The sequence below is a fragment of the Leptodactylus fuscus genome, chromosome 7 (genome assembly GCF_031893055.1).
Source record: "Leptodactylus fuscus isolate aLepFus1 chromosome 7, aLepFus1.hap2, whole genome shotgun sequence".
NCBI lineage: Eukaryota > Metazoa > Chordata > Amphibia > Anura > Leptodactylidae > Leptodactylus > Leptodactylus fuscus.
The window spans coordinates 37,231,586-37,251,117 of record NC_134271.1 but is presented as its reverse complement, the minus strand read 5'-3'; the positions used below and the strand labels follow the sequence as shown (position 1 = coordinate 37,251,117).

Genomic DNA, 19,532 nt, shown 5'->3' with positions numbered 1-19,532 from the left:
ACAGTGTTGAACTCATGTTGGCTTTTCCTGAACACTGTTGGTTGCTGTTCTTGGACTAGCACATGCTGTCAGTTCTAGCTTCACAACTTGCTGGAGTGCTAAAGGTTGCTGATTCCTACTATAAGGAAAATCCCAAGCAAGCATGCTGAGCTTTTTCTGTGACTCCGTTAGAAGTTAATGGAGAAAGCTTCACAAATGACCAGCCAGCTTTAATTCATTCCCTATCTGGATAAGGTAGGTAATGACCATGTCACCTGATGGAATGGAGAATGTGAACCCCTGTTCTACAAATGGATTTGAGTCCCAGAGGTGAGGCTCTTGTCCATATTCTGTAGATATATATCATAGTTGTCTAGGATATGTACACCTCTTTAATCATTACTCCCTTTCCAATGTCCAGTAATAAAGATGCCGAGTTTTGTTATTTACCGTATATGTGACATAATAAGCCCTTAAAAAAGCATATGGAACAATCAATGTACATTGTGCTGTTGAAGTGTAAACAAAAAGGCAAATAGGACCACATCACTCAATATAATATGGAGTCATGTTTTATTATGCTATAGCCAGCAATATAATGGTGTATCAAACTGCACACACCACGCCATTTCAACAATGGCTATTAATAACACATTTCCTCTGATTTCCAGCAACTAAATATTAAGCCACACTGTATGTCATATATGGGTTGATCAGATTACCTGCAATGTATACCATATTCAGCAGCAAAAGCAAATGCTAGAAGCTTGCAAAAAAACAAGCAAATAGGAACCAGTTGCATTAAGAGCAGCAATGAACTATTCAGGAAGTAGCTTTACTTTATTATAGTCTCTATAAGCAGGTTTCTGGAGGTTTATTTTCAAGCTTCCGAATGCTAAACTATGTTATATTTAACACACTTACATAGTAGTCTTGCTCATAATTACTAACATGGATAGATGAGACATCATTGCATGAGCAAGTCTGCGACAATTTGTCAGTTAGGGTCTCTCGAAGCATGACAAGCATTGGCCAGCTGTGCTTTCCCAGATCTGGCAAAAAGGAACTCTTTCCATAACACAAATAGAAAGAACAGGTATCATGCAGGAGATATAAATAGTAAGTAAATGGCAACTAATTTAAATAAAACACATTACAGTGGGGGTATGCATTTTGCTGTAAGATCTACAATAAAATAAAGGAATTTTTGAGAACTGTGCTGGATTTTCACAATCTTGGAATAGTTCAGTGTTCTAATCAGGAACATGAACAAGGTAAGTATTCACAAGATTTCATTAAAAGGCTTGACCAAGTGTTTTTTTTAATGGCATTACTAAGTGTCGGTTCACACTTCTATTTGGGGAACTCCATCCCCCATGCCACTTAGAAAAGGCAAACAGGACTATTCTCTCTGCCAATTTCAGGTGGAGACCAGACGGACCACATTTTATTCTTAATATAGGAAGCGCTTATACTTCTCCCTTTTGCTCAATCTATTCCTGGCTTTGGCTTTAAAAAAAAAGGTGCAAAATCTGCAAACAAAAAACAAAACAAAACAGTGTTTCTGCAATGTGGGGGCCTCAGCCTTAGACTGTCTAGTCTAATTTTATATCACTTACTAGTGACAGAAACATGCGCCAAGATTTTGGCACAATACTACTGCATATTGTCGCAGCCTGTTAAGACCTGTTCCCTCTCCAACAAAGTCCTGCTCTTTTAATGGTCAAGATGAAAAATCATTTCTAATCACACATAATAAATGTGGTGCATAGCATGCAGCACATTTTTGTGCCGCAGATAAATCATAATCATAGTTCACATTTTGCAAATCTTAAATGTCCTATTCGGCTTTTTTGCCATGGTGAGAACTGTGCATTGACTCATAGCTGCACAAATCTCGTTCTCCCTGTACTGATCAGAGCACAAATATAAAAATAGAGAGATAAATATAGGAATATGGAGAAAAGACTGCAAGAAGTTGAGACGAATAAATAACAAATTAATATATTGCTTTGTCTTTCTGCCATATCACTAGTACTGGTTACCTTGATCCATCATTTACATGACTTTTTTAATCAATGTGACTAAACAGTGATAGGTTAAGTTTATTAACACAGCAGGTATGAGGCTCACAAGGGTACAACAACCAATGCCTACAACTGTTCGCTAAATAAAGTGCAGTGTGTTATGTTTAACAAAGAAAGGAGTTAACCAAAGTTAGTGACATTAACCCATCCACTTCCTTTGACTACCATGTATAGAAGAAAAAATATTTTATACCATTTTCTATTGTCTAAACCTGAATGATGTTAAGTTCACAACTGCGTTTGGGTCCCCAAACCTAATCCGCTTAAAAAAGCAGTTACCCGCAGACCTCACAGACTATAATGGAGTCTGCCGGGTTTCCGCCTGAAACCTGGTGGACTCCAGGGACGGATACCTCAAAGTCAGTTCAGGGAGGATACCCTGAACAGACTTAAAGCGCTGTGTGAACCCAACTTAAGTCTTATAGTAATATGTCTATAAGTGCCTAAAAAATAAGGTAAGTAAGAACCTCAAGTAAGACCACAAGTAAGAACCAGAAGCAGTATTCTTTAGGTTCCCCTTTCTGTTCCAAACAGAAAATCAGTCACTGCAAAAAAGCTACTTACATAAAATGCTTGTTCCCGTAATGAAGGGGTATCTGGAGGACTAGGATTATAAGTGGAATATCGTTTGTTCACGGTTGAGGTTTTATTTACAGTACTGGCAGCAGACGGTTGGTCTTCCTTGTCAAATGGACTGGGGAAGAAAAAAATAAATAAAATGACATATGCAAATTCATCCAAAATATTGCCATATACAGTATTTTTCAATTAGAAATGTTCTCTATTCTTAATACCAGTATAAAATCATACAGAATACAGAATAATAGATATTCGTTTCTGTCTCACATTTCTAAATGCCTCTCTAAGTTGGATTAATACATAGTGTAAAATATTACAAGATGGAAGCAGCTCAAAAATCTGCATAAAAATGATTACTTAAATTGTTTCAATTGCACTGCAATGGAAGAAATCATCTGCAGTACAAATGAATTTTAACAGCATGCCTAGAATATGCAGCAGTTTCTTAACACCTCCCCAACACCTACTATACATAGACAAGGTAGTTACAGGTGAGTGCATACCGTAGATCATGATCTGGAGCTAGTCACAGTGTTACATGGAAATTACAGTAGACACTTTGTTTCAACGGGTGGGATCATGATCGGAGAACCATGTGGATTTTCCAAAAATCCCTTGGATCAGTCTCTCAATCATGAGGGGTCAATGTTGATGTAATGAACACTATATAAAGAGCAAATCCAGGGAGATAGAGAAAAGGACAGACCTCAGCCAAGAGGGCCAGTGCAGAAATGAAAAATACTATTATATTACTATAGAAAATAGCTATAGGGAAGCAGATAGTGGAGAGGGAGGAGAAGAGGATAGATTCGATAGTTTTAATTAATTTAGACAGACAGACAGCAGCAGAGCTGTAACCAGTAGAGATGAGCGAACAGTGTTCTATCGAACACATGTTCGATCGGATATCAGGGTGTTCGCCATGTTCGAATCGAATCGAACACCACGTGGTAAAGTGCGCCAAAATTCGATTCCCCTCCCACCTTCCCTGGCGCCTTTTTTGCACCAATAACAGCGGAGGGGAGGTGGGACAGGAACTACGACACCGGGGGCATTGAAAAAAATTGGAAAAAGTCATTGGCTGCCGAAATCAGGTGACCTCCATTTTAGACGAATAGTGGATTTCAAATCCGGGTCATATGAGAATGTGAACTTTGTGACTATGAGACAGGGATAGCTGTACAGGCAGGGATAGCTAGGGATAACCTTTATTTAGGGGGGAATGTTATTAAAAATAACTTTTTGGGGCTCTATCGGGTGTGTAATTGTGATTTTTGTGAGATAAACTTTTTCCCATAGGGATGCATTGGCCAGCGCTGATTGGCCGAATTCCGTACTCTGGCCAATCAGTGCTGGCCAATGCATTCTATTAGCTTGATGAAGCAGAGTGTGCACAAGGGTTCAAGCGCACCCTCGGCTCTGATGTAGCAGAGCCGAGGCTGCACAAGGGTTCAAGCGCACCCTCGGCTCTGATGTAGGAGAGCCGAGGGTGCACTTGAACCCTTGTGCACCCTCAGCTCTGCTACATCAGAGCCGAGGGTGCGCTTGAACCCTTGTGCACACTCTGCTTCATCAAGCTAATAGAATGCATTGGCCAGCGCTGATTGGCCAATGTATTCTATTAGCCTGATGAAGTAGAGCTGAATGTGTGTGCTAAGCACACACATTCAGCTCTACTTCATCGGGCTAATAGAATGCATTGGCCAGCGCTGATTGGCCAGAGTACGGAACTTGACCAATCAGCGCTGGCTCTGCTGGAGGAGGCGGAGTCTAAGGTCGGACCTGAATGGAGACTGGTGTGGAGCGATCTTAGACTCCGCCTCCTCCAGCAGAGCCAGCGCTGATTGGTCGAGTTCCGTACTCTGGCCAATCAGCGCTGGCCAATGCATTCTATTAGCCCGATGAAGTAGAGCTGAATGTGTGTGCTTAGCACACACATTCAGCTCTACTTCATCAGGCTAATAGAATACATTGGCCAATCAGCGCTGGCCAATGCATTCTATTAGCTTGATGAAGCAGAGTGTGCACAAGGGTTCAAGCGCACCCTCGGCTCTGATGTAGCAGAGCTGAGGGTGCACAAGGGTTCAAGTGCACCCTCGGCTCTCCTACATCAGAGCCGAGGGTGCGCTTGAACCCTTGTGCAGCCTCGGCTCTGCTACATCAGAGCCGAGGGTGCGCTTGAACCCTTGTACACACTCTGCTTCATCAAGCTAATAGAATGCATTGGCCAGCACTGATTGGCCAGAGTACGGAATTCGGCCAATCAGCGCTGGCCAATGCATTCTATTAGCCCGATGAAGTAGAGCTGAATGTGTGTGCTAAGCACACACATTCAGCACTGCTTCATCACGCCAATACAATGCATTAGCCAGTGCTGATTGGCCAGAGTACGGAATTCGGCCAATCAGCGCTGGCTCTGCTGGAGGAGGCGGAGTCTAAGATCGCTCCACACCAGTCTCCATTCAGGTCCGACCTTAGACTCCGCCTCCTCCAGCAGAGCCAGCGCTGATTGGCCGAATTCCATACTCTGGCCAATCAGCACTGGCTAATGCATTGTATTGGCGCGATGAAGCAGTGCTGAATGTGTGTGCTTAGCACACACATTCAGCTCTACTTCATCGGGCTAATAGAATGCATTGGCCAATCAGCGCTGGCCAATGCATTCTATTAGCGTGAACTGAGTTTGCACAGGGGTTCTAGTGCACCCTCGGCTCTGCTACATCAGATTGCTACATCTGATGTAGCAGTGCCGAGTGTGCATCAGATGTGTAGTTGAGCAAAACTGACTCAGCACTGCTAAGTCTCTGCATTCGCATAGGAATGCATTGGCCAGCCTTCGGCCAATCAGCGCTGGCTCTGCCGGAGGAGGCGGAGTCTAAGGTCGGACCTGAATGGAGACTGGTGTGGAGCGATCTTAGACTCCGCCTCCTCCAGCAGAGCCAGCGCTGATTGGTCGAGTTCCGTACTCTGGCCAATCAGCACTGGCCAATGCATTTCTATGGGGAAAAGTTAGCTTGCGAAAATCGCAAACTGACAGGGATTTCCATGAAATAAAGTGACTTTTATGCCCCCAGACATGCTTCCCCTGCTGTCCCAGTGTCATTCCAGGGTGTTGGTATCATTTCCTGGGGTGTCATAGTGGACTTGGTGACCCTCCAGACACGAATTTGGGTTTCCCCCTTAACGAGTTTATGTTCCCCATAGACTATAATGGGGTTCGAAACCCATTCGAACACTCGAACAGTGAGCGGCTGTTCGAATCGAATTTCGAACCTCGAACATTTTAGTGTTCGCTCATCTCTAGTAACCAGCATTTCCATCAGCACTGGCAAAGGCTAATTTCACTGCTCTCAGGCATTCACACATGTGCATTGTCAGTGAGCAAGTATGACCCATTGTATTCTATGGCACTAGATATATGACTTGGCTCAGTGAAGTAAACTAATGGGCGTGTGGAGGAATGGGCAGCGCACCTATATTATCCATGTCATTCATGCCATTCAGCCCTGAACCCAGCAAACGCACACAACATACTTGTTGGTGCCTCCCCTGACAACCAGCACCCAAGTCACATGCCTCCCACAGCTAAGACCCTGGTTAAAGGGAGCGATCTTAGGAATCAGTGACAGTCTAGAACTGTGGTGGCAAACCTATTGTACATGTGTCTGTCGCCCCAGCCAGGCTCCAGGATCGCTCACTAAGGAGCAAAACATTCTTTCAGGTATTGAAAACTATCAGTGTAGGCCACGGGTCCCGAACTTACACTGTCAGCAGTCTGTAATCTCTACCCAGACATTAATTGTTCAAAGTATACCAAATGCAAACTTCTACCTTTCAGTACAAAGTTGGTTGAAAGCTCTGTAAAGCCCATTAGCACAACTACATTTTGTGGGTTTGTAACTGTCTGCAATTGTGGATCCATATAGTAATAAGGTTAAATTGCAGTGTTGGTACTTTGTGATAAATTAGTGGATTTTGGGTTACAGTTTGGGCACTCGGTGTCTACAAGGTTCGCCATCAATGGTCTAGAAGGTTCCTTCTGTGTAAAATAAGTAATAACTTTGTGACTACACACAGCACTGTATTTTACATAAGGCCTGCCATTGCCACTCTTTCTGTGCTTTCTGTGAATGATTACTGCATGTAACGGACCACAGGGACAATGTGTGATTTTAAAATCTGCCACTCATCAGAAAAGCATGTCACCTCCCATGGTTCTTTGAGGAGGGTCATCATACTTGTCAGTAATGACAACTGCATCATTAGTGATTTCACCCTTTAATATCCATATTACCAGATCTGAGGTTAGTTCCTCTTAAGATCCTTCAAAGTACGTATGCAAGGGTACATAGAAGAACTGATGCTGTTTTCAAGGCAATGAGTGATCACAACAAATATTGATTTGAGATTTAGATTTTTACAAAAATAAATACTTCTATTTTTGAAAGCATTCTAACATTTTAGGCAGGTGTGGAAAAAACGTTGCACGGTACTGCACATATACAGATGTAGCACTATTTAACTTGACTTTCTTGACTGGATAGTCTACAGCCAATGTTGCCTAACGTGCTATGAGTCATGTTAACTTTTGCTACATTTACTGTTCAAAAGTTTACACAAAACAATTGCATATGCGACACTGGTTATAATCTGCTCCTACTGCCTTTACTTACTTCCAATTGACCTCTAAATTTAGTTTGATTGTTCCCAAGTCATTAATATCCACTGCTACAACCTGAGGAAGAGCTGCAAAGAGATCTTTTGTTTCACAGGAAACACTGCCCACTATGACATGGTTTGCTAGACTCTTCAATTCCGTGACCTGCAATTACAATAAAAGTCAATTATTTCAAATATAAGCAGCAAAAGTATCTTCTTCTTATAAATAAAGAATGAGTATGATATTGTTATGCACTAGTGGTTTACTTCCCCAAAGCTGACTACGTGAAGTCTATCCTCCTTGGGGTTCCTTAATGAAAGACTGTAGTAGTTGGTAAAAGTGGAGTCAGCAACTCCCAGTGGACTCATCCCTGGTTATCCCAGAGCATGCACATTTTTCTGATGAAACAAAGGTCAGTACACCTTGGTTCACTGCTCAGTTGTTGAAGGTCAAGTGTATGCAGAGTGACGCTAAAGTTAACTTACCTTTGCTCCATTGGTGAAGGTGGACAGCGCAACCAAGATGAGACCAATGGCAATTGCAGATAACCAAGGTGGGCTTACTTGGAACAATGCTTTGTGACAATAAACTACTGGTGCACAAGTCATTTACTTGAAAAGCACCTGAAACTTTGAGATCCATCGATACTGACTACAAGTGCAAACATTTTTAATTTTCACAATAATTATTGTGTCGTGATTAAATTGGCCAACAAGCTCCTCTGAAGAAGAATAATGTCATAACAGAAAGAAATTATATCTAATGATAATCCACACTCACATGAGGTTTTGAGGCCAAGGCCCCATGTTGCGGAAACGCAGCCTTTTTTGTTGCAGCTCGTGACGTTTTTTGAGCCAAAGCCAAGGATAGCTACAAATGGAATCGAAAATATAAAGCTCTACTTCTAACTTCTGCTCCGCATCAAACTCTGCAACAACAAAAAAACTGTTTCCACAACGTGGGACCCTAGCCTGAATATTTTTTTTTTTTTTAAAGCAAATTGGTGAAATCTTCAAAAAAGTTATTGAAAGATCTAAAAATAATACTTCAGTTTTCTAAATTATTTTTAGCATTGCCAACTCTTCATTAAGTCCAGGAAATTGAAAATTCCAATACAAAGGTTCATTTTATTGTATAGGTCTTTAAATGGAAACAAGTCAGTGAATTCAACAGAAGTATAGGAAGATAATGGGAGAATAATTCTTAGTCATTGTACCTTTATAGAAAGAAACTCTGTGATTAGCGGGAGAAATACCATGTCCTCACTATCCCATATCTGCTTTCCATTTACTTCAATTCGTCCCTTTAATTTCCAGCGCTGACGGCCATACTTCATAAAAATCTAAATCATATAAATAATGAAAAGTATGAATAGATTATAACAAACGAGAAAAAAATTATTGGCTAGAATGAACAATGTCTATTAGAATAATTTGGACATTTTAATTTTAAAAATGTATTTCCAAAATTCATGATCTCCTGCACACAACCTTCCAACTCCTGCAAGCCCTAAAAAAAAAAAATAAAAAAAATAAAAAAGGACGTGTATTTGCATACTATCCAGCTAGCACTACCTTTCTCAAACCAATATGCCCCATGTGGCAAGTCCATGGTAAAACTGCATTGACGGCACATGGATGACATCTATGTGCTGCCTTGTGACCCATGGACATATTCACTGAGTCCAGGCCACAAAACAGACAGGTATAGGACCTGTCCTGATTTTTACCCCAGGCTTACTGCTGCATATAGGGCCTAGGATGATACATGAGGCATGTGTATATGGCCAAAGAAATGAATGGGTCGAGTGCTAGCTGTGAAAAATAAAAAAGACTAGCACGCTGGCAAAGCACATGGTTGTGTGCATAGAGCCTTATACAAAAGAAACTAATCACGCACAATGTAGGCCACCATATCCATCCATTCTAGACTGTTACATATTTTTGCAATACTGAATCATACTAATTGTAATTACATCTTGAAACTAATATTGGTTGTGGTACCAAAATAAATCATTGGAATGGCAAGAGAAATGCCAAGAAAAGTAGGTTTAAAGGGATTCTACTATTAAAATGCATTTTTTTGTTGATCACATGTAGGAATAGCCTTAAAGGGGTATTCCCATCCGCTTGTTCACCAACCTGTATACTGTCTGCTCTGTTCACTTCCTGGTTTTCTCAGCACATTGGTGGGTGGGGTTTCACTTGCTCTGCTATGTTTGCAGTCAATAATGAGGGATTGGTTGTAAATTAATTACCACAGGATGAAGCTAATGTAGAAGCTGATGTAGTAGAGCTGGATTTGAGTCAGTTTGCATTACATACAGAGGAATCGGACTCCCTAACTCAGCCCTTATCAGCCAAATTCAATTAAACCGACTGATAAGAGCTCAGAAATCCCGGAGATCTCACCTCCCCCCTCCCCTATCTGAGGAGCTCCATTGGTTGTCTGTGGCAGAGACATACACAGCTCAGAGCTGCTGCCGAGCACTCAGCCCCTCCCTTCCCCCCTGAGAGCAGGGAGCTATGTCACTGAGGGACTGAGCAGATAAGCTTGTGGTCCAGAGCCCGTGGTCATAGAAACACATGTAAACAATTAAGTGAATAAATTAAGATAGCGGCCAAACAAAGCAGTTTTGATAAAGCAATGTATTTAGAAAAAGTCTTATATCCACATAAACTAGCAGTATAGATAGGATCCTTGTTATGGGACAACCCCTTTAAGAAAGGCTATTCTTCTCCTACCATTAGATGTCTTCTCCGCGCCACCATTCGGTTGAAATTCCGTTTTTTTTCGGTATGCAAATGAGTTCTCTTGCAGCATTGGGGGCGGGCCCCAGCGCACAAACAGCATCGGGGATGTCCCCAATGCTGCTAGAGAACTCTCCAGCGACGCCTCCATCTTCTTCAGGAACAGCCTTTCTGCGCTTCTTCTTCCAGAGCTGGGTTTCAATCTCCTAGGCCTCTGGCAGAGCAGACTGCGCATGCCCGCAGCCACAAGAAAATGGCCGCTTATGCTTACTGTGTAAGTGGCCATTTTTTTTCTGGCCACGGGTATATGCAGTCTGCTCTGCGCGAGGCCTAGAAGATTGAAACCCAGCTCCGAAAGAAGATGCGCAGAGAGGCCGTTCCTCAAGAAGATGGAGGTGTCACTGGAGAGTTCTCTTGCAGCATTGGGGATGCCCCCATTGCTGTTTGAGCTATGGGGCCCGCCCCCAGTGCTGTGAGAGAACTCATTTGCATACCGAAGAAAACTGGGATTTCAACCGAACGGTGGCACAGAGAAGACATCTAAAGGTAGGAGAAGAATAGCCTTTCTTAAGGCTATTCCTATGGGTGAGCGACAAAAAAAGCATTTTAATGGTAGAATCCCTTTAACTGCCAAGCAGTATAATGGAGAGAAACACACATTTGGCTAGAATAAGGCTCAGTTCACATCTGTGTCCAAGGCTTTGCTAGGAGTTTCAGTAACATTTTCTGAAGGAAATGCTGCACAGGCAGTCTTTTTTTTTTTTCCAAAAAACATTAGTTTGAATCTTATGTACCTTATTATAACAATTTAGCCCATCAGTCACTGCTGCTGTCTTATGTGCATTTTTTGTGATTTTGTGTTTTCAATTTAAAACTGAAGCCACAAGGCAGATGTGAACAGAGTCTAACAGTTAAATTAACCCATCCAGTATTTAGCACAGGCACCTTTTGCAAAAATCTTGTTAGTTTAATGAGCGCAAACTACTGTTATTATAAATTCATTTGTTACATGTCTGTTTTACCTCATACTGATCTCCAGCACACAACCTTGCAAATCCTGCAAGCCCTAAAAAAGAAAAACAAACAAACGTGTATTTGCATACTGTCCAGTCAGCACTACCTTTCTCAAACCAACATGCCCCCATACTTACGTCACCTGTTTGCAGAATTTCAGTCCTTTGTGTAGCTTACTTTTATATTAAAGGGGCTCTATCAGCAAAATTTTGCTGTATGAGCCCCAGATATGCGTGAATAGCCTTTAAAAAGGCTATTCAGGCACCACTACTGTTATTTTAAACCCTCCCCCCCTCCCCGTTTTAAAATAATACCCTAAAAACGAATATGCTAATTATACTCATTGTGCACGGTGGGCGGTCGTGCACTGTCTGACGTCATCTTCTGGCACGCCTTCCTCTTCTTTCTTCTTGCAGCAACGCCCTGTGGTCCTGGCTCTTCCCTGGCTTCATCGTCCTCCTCTTCCGGCTACTGCACACACTCCGGCGCCATTTTTCTCAATGGCAGATCGCAATGCGCAGTACGCTCGCATACTCAGTAGCTCATTCCCCCCGCCCCCATCCCCGTACACCCGGAGGGAGCGCTACTACGCACGCGCGGGATCTAAACCAATCCCACCGGAAGAAGAGGACGATGAAGCCGGAGAAGAGCCAGGACCAGAGGGCGTCGTTGCAAGAAGAAAGAAGAGGTAGGCGTGCCAGAAGATGACGTCGCACAGTGTATGACCACCCACCATGCACGATAAGTATAATTAGCATATTCGGTTTTAGAGTACTATTTGAAACGGGGGGGGGGGGGGGGGGGGGGGGGTTAAAATAACATTAGCGGTGCCTGAATATTCACGCATACAGTGTTGGCCAAAAGTATTGGCACCCCTGCAATTCTGTGCAATCACAAATTCTTTGGTATTATTATCTTCTTAATTTGTCTTCAATGGAAAAACCACAAAAAGAATTGGCTGAGGGTGCCAATACTTTTGTCCGGCCCATTTTTGTGTAAAAAGATCAATGATTTGACTTTTTTCATTCTCTTTTGTGTTTTTTTCATTGCAAGCAAAATAAATGAAGATATTAATACCAAGGAGTTTGTGCTTGCAATCATTTTCTGGAAGAAACTGAGTATTATCTGACAGAATTGCAGGGGTGCCAATACTTTTGGCCAACACTGTATGTGGGGCTCATACAGCAAAATTTTGCTGATAGAGCCCCTTTAAAACAGTTACCAAATTTAATGTTTTCCTGTCTAGCTACCATTGATTTTTTTCATACTTGCTTTTTTTAGGGCTATAAGATTTTTTCCTTTGTGGAATTTTTGTGTTGCTTTTATTTTTCCATGTTTTTTTAATATATTTACATATCCGAAAAAATGTAAACAAAAAAGGATATATGTCCGTTTTTCACATTTTTCATGTGTTTCTTTAATAGCATTAAGTGCAATAAAGAAGAATTTTAAAGACTTTCCCTTCTCTGTTACGGTCATTTTTATGAAGATGTGTTGCTTGGGGGGTGGGACAATAGGACCCAGGAAGCTCACAAAGATCCCAACCCCTAGCAATCATGTGATTGCTGGGTCAGAGGGGAGCTACATCCCGGCAGCTCCCATAGCTGTAAACACAGTGATCATGAAATACCGTGCGCACAGCGATTGGGATGGCAGAAACAGTAATAAACCCTATGTGGTATCTGCCTGAAGAAACAGCTGGCATCCCTATCTTACAGCTGCACAATTTCATGCAACAGCCTAATCTTGCAAGGGAGTATTCCGCATAGGAAATCTATAGTCAATGAGTGGTCCGGAAGGAGTTAACAATAGACAGAGGAAGGTTAAAGAGGAATACCTGAAGGTGCTGGTGTATTTTTTTATTTTTTTTTTATGTAGATTGTGAGCCCCATATAGGGATCACAATGTACATTTTTTTCCTATCAGTATGTCTTTTGTAGCATGGGAGCAAATCCACACAAACACGGGGAGAACATACAAACTCCTTGTAGATATTGTTCCTGCTCGGATTCAAACCCAGGACTCCAGCGCTGCAAGGCTGCAGTGCTAACCACTGAGCCACCGTGTTGCCCTGTGTTGGTGTATTTTTTCCTATGCCTTAGGAGGAGTTCAAATTCACCTCGTCTGGTCTTCCATCATTGGTCAAATTAAGAAGCGTAGATAAAGGCACCAACTACTGTTCTAGGAATTTTTCCACCAAAATATACTATCGTGGAGTTAGTCATTTCTGGCATATCCTGTGTTTTTTCGTAGACATGCGCATTAGACCTATTATCAGATTTGGATTCAGTACTCACCCTTCATTTTAATGCGAAACTCTCCCAGTTGGTTTTCAAGTTCATTCTCTAGTACACACATATTCTGTTTCAAAACAAAAGGATGAAAATGATTAACAAACATGTAAGATCTATATCAGGATCCAAACAGGGCCAGGACACAACCAATTTTGGCAGTCAGATGCAGTGCTTTCTTTCTTTCTTTCTTTCTTTTTTTGGGGGGGTGAGAGGGTATACTGGAGATTATTTGTTTCAGGATAAATTGCACTTTCAATGGAGAATAATTATTTGTGTGTACTAAATTATTCAGCATCTCTCATGCAACATAAATAGGTTATCTTCATTCTATGGATTCATATGCCTATGACAAGTTTGGATTACCATGTTTCTTCTATCCAAAAGCATTTTGCATGCATTTTTTTTATGTCATTTAGTATGCTGGTTTAAGAGAGTCAGTAGTAAATTCATTATAAACGTAACTACGGTTCCTTGTAGAGGGAATTCTACAGGTTCCAATGTATCTCTTTTATTTAACTTTGAAGCCCTATCTTCATCTAAAATGCAGTTTTATCCATACGCAAATGAACAGAAAAACCCGCTTTGAGGGGTGTCTTAGCTTGCCTGGGCCTTTGTCTCAGCTCTACATTCCCAGCCAAAACTTTTCTCATCACTTGCATATGAATCAAAATATTTTACATAAAAATGGAGCTTCACCTCTACAAAGTACTGCGATTAAGTTTCTAACTAACTTATTGCTGACAGACTCCCTTTGAACGAAGCATGGTTTTGCTGTCACTGCATATAATTACATACATTTGGTATATGTCAGTACGGGTTCGTGCAATCATGTGGATTACTCACACATGATTTCCATGGTATATAAGAATCAGTGGATCTCTGAAAACACCAGACTACGAATAAGAACTTTCTGTTCGAAACACGTCAGTCTTTTCCAAATATTTCCGCTATGCATTATATCCAATTATCCCGCTGGACACTTATACTTTTTAAATGTGTATTCAAATAAAGAAGAATTATTTTTAAGGAAGAATATTGCTGGACCATCCTTCTTTTTGCTCAACTTTCCTATAAGGATCTATTCCTATGTCGGAGGAATCGCTTTGGAGGTCCGGGCAGCTTCTTCCTCTTCCCAAGGGATCGTAAGTGTTCCTTTTCTAATTGCTGTGTGCCTTTTTTTCTTTTTTGGGCTGTGTCTTCCCTTCCCTGCTCCCCTTTGTGGTATATATGATATAATTACATACAACTGAAATTAATTAGTTTCACTTATAGAAAAATGAAAGCACTGGCAGTTCAAGGACTGTATAGAGCTATAGACACATAAAAGAACATTGTGTGGCACAAACCTTAAAGGGATTCTACCACTAAAACACATTTTTTTTTCTAGTTAACACGTTGGAATAGCCTTTAAAAAGGCTATTCATCTCCTACCTTTGGAAGTGCTCTCCGCCGCGCCGTTCGTTCAAAATACTGGTTTGTACCCAGGGCCGGCGTCAGCGCACGGCATAGTCGGGCAAGTGCCGGGGCCCACAGAGCCTCTGGGGGCCCCCCGGCACTTGCCTGTCACAATTTCAGCTCATCGGCGTCCGTCCGCCGATGAGCTGGAATACATACGCGATGCAGGAGCTGTGAGATCAGCTCCTGCATTAAAGCTCCGGCCCGGCTTGCGTGTGTAGGCGCGATGACGTCATCGCATCACGCCTACACATGCAAGCCGGGCCGTAGCTAAGCAGGAGCTGATCTCACAGCTCCTGCATCGCGTATGTGATTGGAGGGAGAGAGAGGAGCGTCGGGGGAACGATGGAAGGTGAGTGATAGAAGGTGAGTGTAAGTGTTTGTTTTGTATTACATATTAAGGTGAAACATAATGAAGGGGGCCCATGAAACTGGGGGGCAAATGAAGGGGAGGGGGGGAACGGCATGACACTGGAGAAGATGAAGGGGGTGGGGAGAGAACGGCATGAAACTGGGGACAGAGATGGAGGGGGCCCAAAGAAACTGTGGGGCAAATGAAGGGGAGGGGGGAACAGCATGACACTGGGGCATATGGAGGGGGGGAGAACAGCATGACACTGGGGCAGATGGAGGGGGTGGGGAGAGAACGGCATGGAACTGGGGACAGAGATGGAGGGGGCCCAATGAAACTGAAGGGGCAAATGAAGGGGAGGGGGGGGGACGGCATGACACTGGGGAAGGGGGTGGGGAGAGAACGGCATGGAACTGGGGACAGAGATGGAGGGGGCCCAATGAAACTGAAGGGGCAAATGAAGGGGAGGGGGGGAACGGCATGACACGGGCAGAGACGGGGGACATTAAACTGTGGGCAGATGAAGGGGGAGAACGTGATGAAACTGGGGACAGAGATGGAGGGGGGACATGAAACTGGGGGCAGAGGAAGGGTGTATATGAAACTGGGGGAGAGATGGAGGGGGGCATATAATTTACGGGTGACTGTAGGAGGATTATACTGTGTGGGAGCACATAATAAATGAATGAGAATGGGTGGAATCAACATAAAAGTGGGTGGAGCTAAATTTGCAGCAGCGCGCAGAGTGCGCCGCACATTTTGCCCCTCTTTCTACTCTTTAAAAGATTGGGAGGTATGGCGTTGGTGACGCCACACTCCTACATGACGTCACTCGCTTCATCTGCAACGCACAGTGTCTCGACTCCCCCACCTCCTTTAGAAGGGGGCCCACTGAGGCTCTGTCGCCCAAGGGCCCATAAAAACCTGGAGCCGGCCCTGTTTGTACCGGTATGCTAATTAGATCTCTCGCAGCGATGGGGGCGTCCCCATCGCAGGAGCAGCGATGGGGGCGTCCCCATTGCAGCTCGAAAACCGACCGCAGCGCCTCCTCTATGGACTTTGGTATCCTCCCTTTCCTTCTTCAGCGGCCTGTCAGACACCTGCGCAGTACGCTCTGTTCGGCGAAGATTGACGAACATACTGCGCATGCGCGAAATTGCGGTCCCAGCCATAGTGCGAGCACCGCAATTTCGCGCATGCGCAGTACGTTCGGCAATCTTCGCCGAACAGAGTGTACTGCGCAGGCGTCCGACAGGCCACTGAAGAAGGAAAGGGAGGATACCAAAGACCATAGAGGCGGCGCTGCGGTTGGTTTTCGAGCTGCAATGGGGACTCCCCCATCGCTGCGAGAGATCTAATTAGCATACCGGTACAATCCGGTATTTTGAACGAACGGCGCGGCGGAGAGCACTTCCAAAGGTAGGAGACGAATAGCCTTTTTAAAGGCTATTCCAACGTGGTAACTAAAAAAAAAATGTGTTTTAGTGGTAGAATCCCTTTAAAGGGGTATTCCCATCTTAAGGATCCCATCTGTACTGCTAGATTATGTAAATTTCAATAATGTCTGTGTTTTTCAAAATGCAGCTTTTCTGCAGTGTTTTTTTTTACCCTGCAATCAGTGGATGGGATTAGCCAGAATCTCAGTCACTTTGCTGGTACTGTAAAAAGCTGCATTTTTTTTTTCCGTTACATTTCTAGAACGTGGGGCTTCAAGCCTTAGGCTGGGGCCCCACAGGATGGAAACACCGCAAAAATTGCATCCCAGCGAATCCCATGCCCACTTTGCAGTAAAAACCACTGTGCGGACACGCACGGTTTTGGAAATCACAGAATGTCAATCATATCTACGGAAATGCTGGTGGTTCCCCATAGGTAGCTTTTTTGCTGCAGGACATCCCGTGGGGCCTTAGCCTTAAACGGGTTATCCCATCTCCCTGTTTCAGCAGCTTTACCTGCTGTCTCCTCTTCTCACTTCCTGTATCCCCCCTTCAAGCGTGCTGAACAGGACACTATGAAGTATCACAATACTTATTATAATTACTAGAAATCTAATATAAATGCAGATCAAATAATATGCACATCTTCTAGAGGACTCCGTGTTATCTCTGTGTTTACATAGAGAGATAACATGCAGGACTTTATCAGCTGCAATCAAATGAACTTATTCTCCTTCATGCAGAGCTGTAAACAGTGAGAGCGCTATGGAAACGCTGTGTAAACAATGGAAGGAATAATTTCACACAGCAGGCAAACAAGGCAGCATTTCTAAAACAATATATTTAGGAAAAGTCTTCAGTTTACATAAGCTACCAGTATAGATAGGATCGTTGATATGGGAGTATTACTTTAATCTTAAAATGCTTAGAGTGAAAAAAGCAACATAAACACAACAAAAAAAAAAACACAAAAAAACTAAAACATATTGTGAATGAAAATGTACAAAATACCATACACATACAGAAGGAGAAAAATCTGCTACATAAATTGGTCTGCAATAATGATTTAATATTTAATACAGTATATCAATTTATACTGCAGATTTACACTACAAATTTCCCCTTTTGCAATGTAAGATATTGCAATAAAGCAGATGCCTGGTGTAGTTCTGCTACTGTAGAGATTCTTTTTGGAAAAAGTTTAGTCTGGACTTACCCTCAGACTACATGCACACATTAGCAAAAAGAGACATTAAAAACGATGAAACCATCCGTTTTTAACATCGGTGTTACACATTTTCTGGCTATGTGTTTGTATTGCTGATACAAAGTTTAACATTAGCTGAAATATGGACAACTAATCCCAATGTATTGGGTCCATAAAAAAAAAAAATGGACAAAAATAAGACGTTCTATCTTTTAAACATTATTTACTGTGTACTAAAAGTAATGTACATGTGGGAGCAATACGGTGGCTCAGTGGTTAGCACTGCAGCCTTGCAGTCCTGGGTTCGACTCCCACCAGGAACAATATCTGCAACGAGTTTGTATGTTCTCCCTGTGTTTGTGTGGATTTCCCCCAATATTCCAAAAAACATACTGATAGGAAAAAAAAAAAAGTACATTGTGATCAATATATGGGGCTCACAATCTACATAAAAAAAGAAAAGAAAAAAATAATAATGTACATGTATATGACCTATTGACTTTAATTGTCCTAATAGATGCTAAAAAATTACACAGCTTTTTGTTATTGTTGTGTGCATAGGGCCTTATAGACCAGGCCATCCTAGATCATAAAAAAATAAACTCCTTCATATAAGTTATTTACAAATATAGTTTCATACAATTTATCTCTCACCTCTGTATATTCTTTATAACCTTTTCCAGCTTCTGTCATGCTCTCACGGGCCTCTTTGCTACTTGGAGAGGCTGAATAAGCTCTAACCATGTTATGTGCTCCATCTCTTAACCTACGCTGGATACAGTATGCTTCATATACCTCATCTATCTGGAAAAATAAAAAAATAAAAAAAAAACAACAAATTAAAGCAGTTTTCCTGGCAAAAAAGTTTTATTAAAAAATGTCTTAATAAATGTACCCATATACCTATATCTGTGTTTTGAGTGTTTTGTTCTGGGAGTCTCTGGGGGTTAATGCTATCTCTGCTTTTGTTTACAGGCTCTGCTTCCTGCTAACTCACTCACTAAACCTCTAACATTTCTACCCACTTCGTTCCTCATTCCTCACCTCCTTCCTCTCTCCCCTCCCTGTCTCTCTAACTATCCCACCCTTTCCTACCTACTCAGCCCAACCCCGACCAATAGTATATACTTATCCCTCCATATTCTTCCAGCAAGTCGGCCCCTCGTCCTGTACTGCTCCCGTACTCCTCCTCAGCAGTAACAAGACGCCTCTACTGCGTATGAATTGAAGCACAATAGAAGTGAATTATAGGCGGCGGACAGTCTAGAAGAGCAGGAGGAGGAGCCGTCTCACCGGAAGAAGACATTGATGGGTGAGTATCAGTGGAATGGATGGGGGGGGGGGTAGTGATGATTCGTGTCCGGAAATGGGGAATTGGATCATCACTGGATAATCAGAAAATGATTATGGGCAACATTTTTGATAATCAATGTTATTTAGAAAGTAGGAGGGTGTTTAGAATTGTGCAGGGATTTAAAGTTATCCCGAACAACCGCTTTAAGGATAGATTCACACAATGAGTCAGTCATCTGTTTCAGATTCTTGTGCAGCCTGCTAAGGAACACGGAAGCAGAGTTTCAGCTATCTACCATGACTTTGCTCTCCTATTAGGCCTAAACAGAAGAATTATTAAGAATGGCATACTATAAGTCAGTCCTCAGGAAGGCCTCCTGCTGTTGCGTGCTGTCACCGCGGGTAATTCACCTCTACTACACTTCG

At 42.5% G+C, this 19,532-nt stretch overlaps 1 protein-coding gene across 2 annotated transcripts in view; it reads right to left on the bottom strand.

Annotated features, from left to right (window-relative positions):
* RIPOR1 (RHO family interacting cell polarization regulator 1) overlaps nt 1–19,532 on the bottom strand; it is a 120,754-nt gene that overhangs the window by 41,412 nt on the left and 59,810 nt on the right. The window contains exons 7-13 of one of the 2 annotated variants that reach the window (XM_075281773.1): nt 18,468–18,617; nt 13,367–13,430; nt 11,078–11,121; nt 8,522–8,647; nt 7,319–7,467; nt 2,631–2,760; nt 904–1,047 (exon numbers count right to left, since the gene is read on the bottom strand). In XM_075281773.1, coding sequence (XP_075137874.1) covers nt 904–1,047; nt 2,631–2,760; nt 7,319–7,467; nt 8,522–8,647; nt 11,078–11,121; nt 13,367–13,430; nt 18,468–18,617 — 807 coding nt within the window. The remainder of the gene's footprint in view (nt 1–903; nt 1,048–2,630; nt 2,761–7,318; nt 7,468–8,521; nt 8,648–11,077; nt 11,122–13,366; nt 13,431–18,467; nt 18,618–19,532) is intronic. The other variant, XM_075281774.1, reaches the window with a different exon arrangement.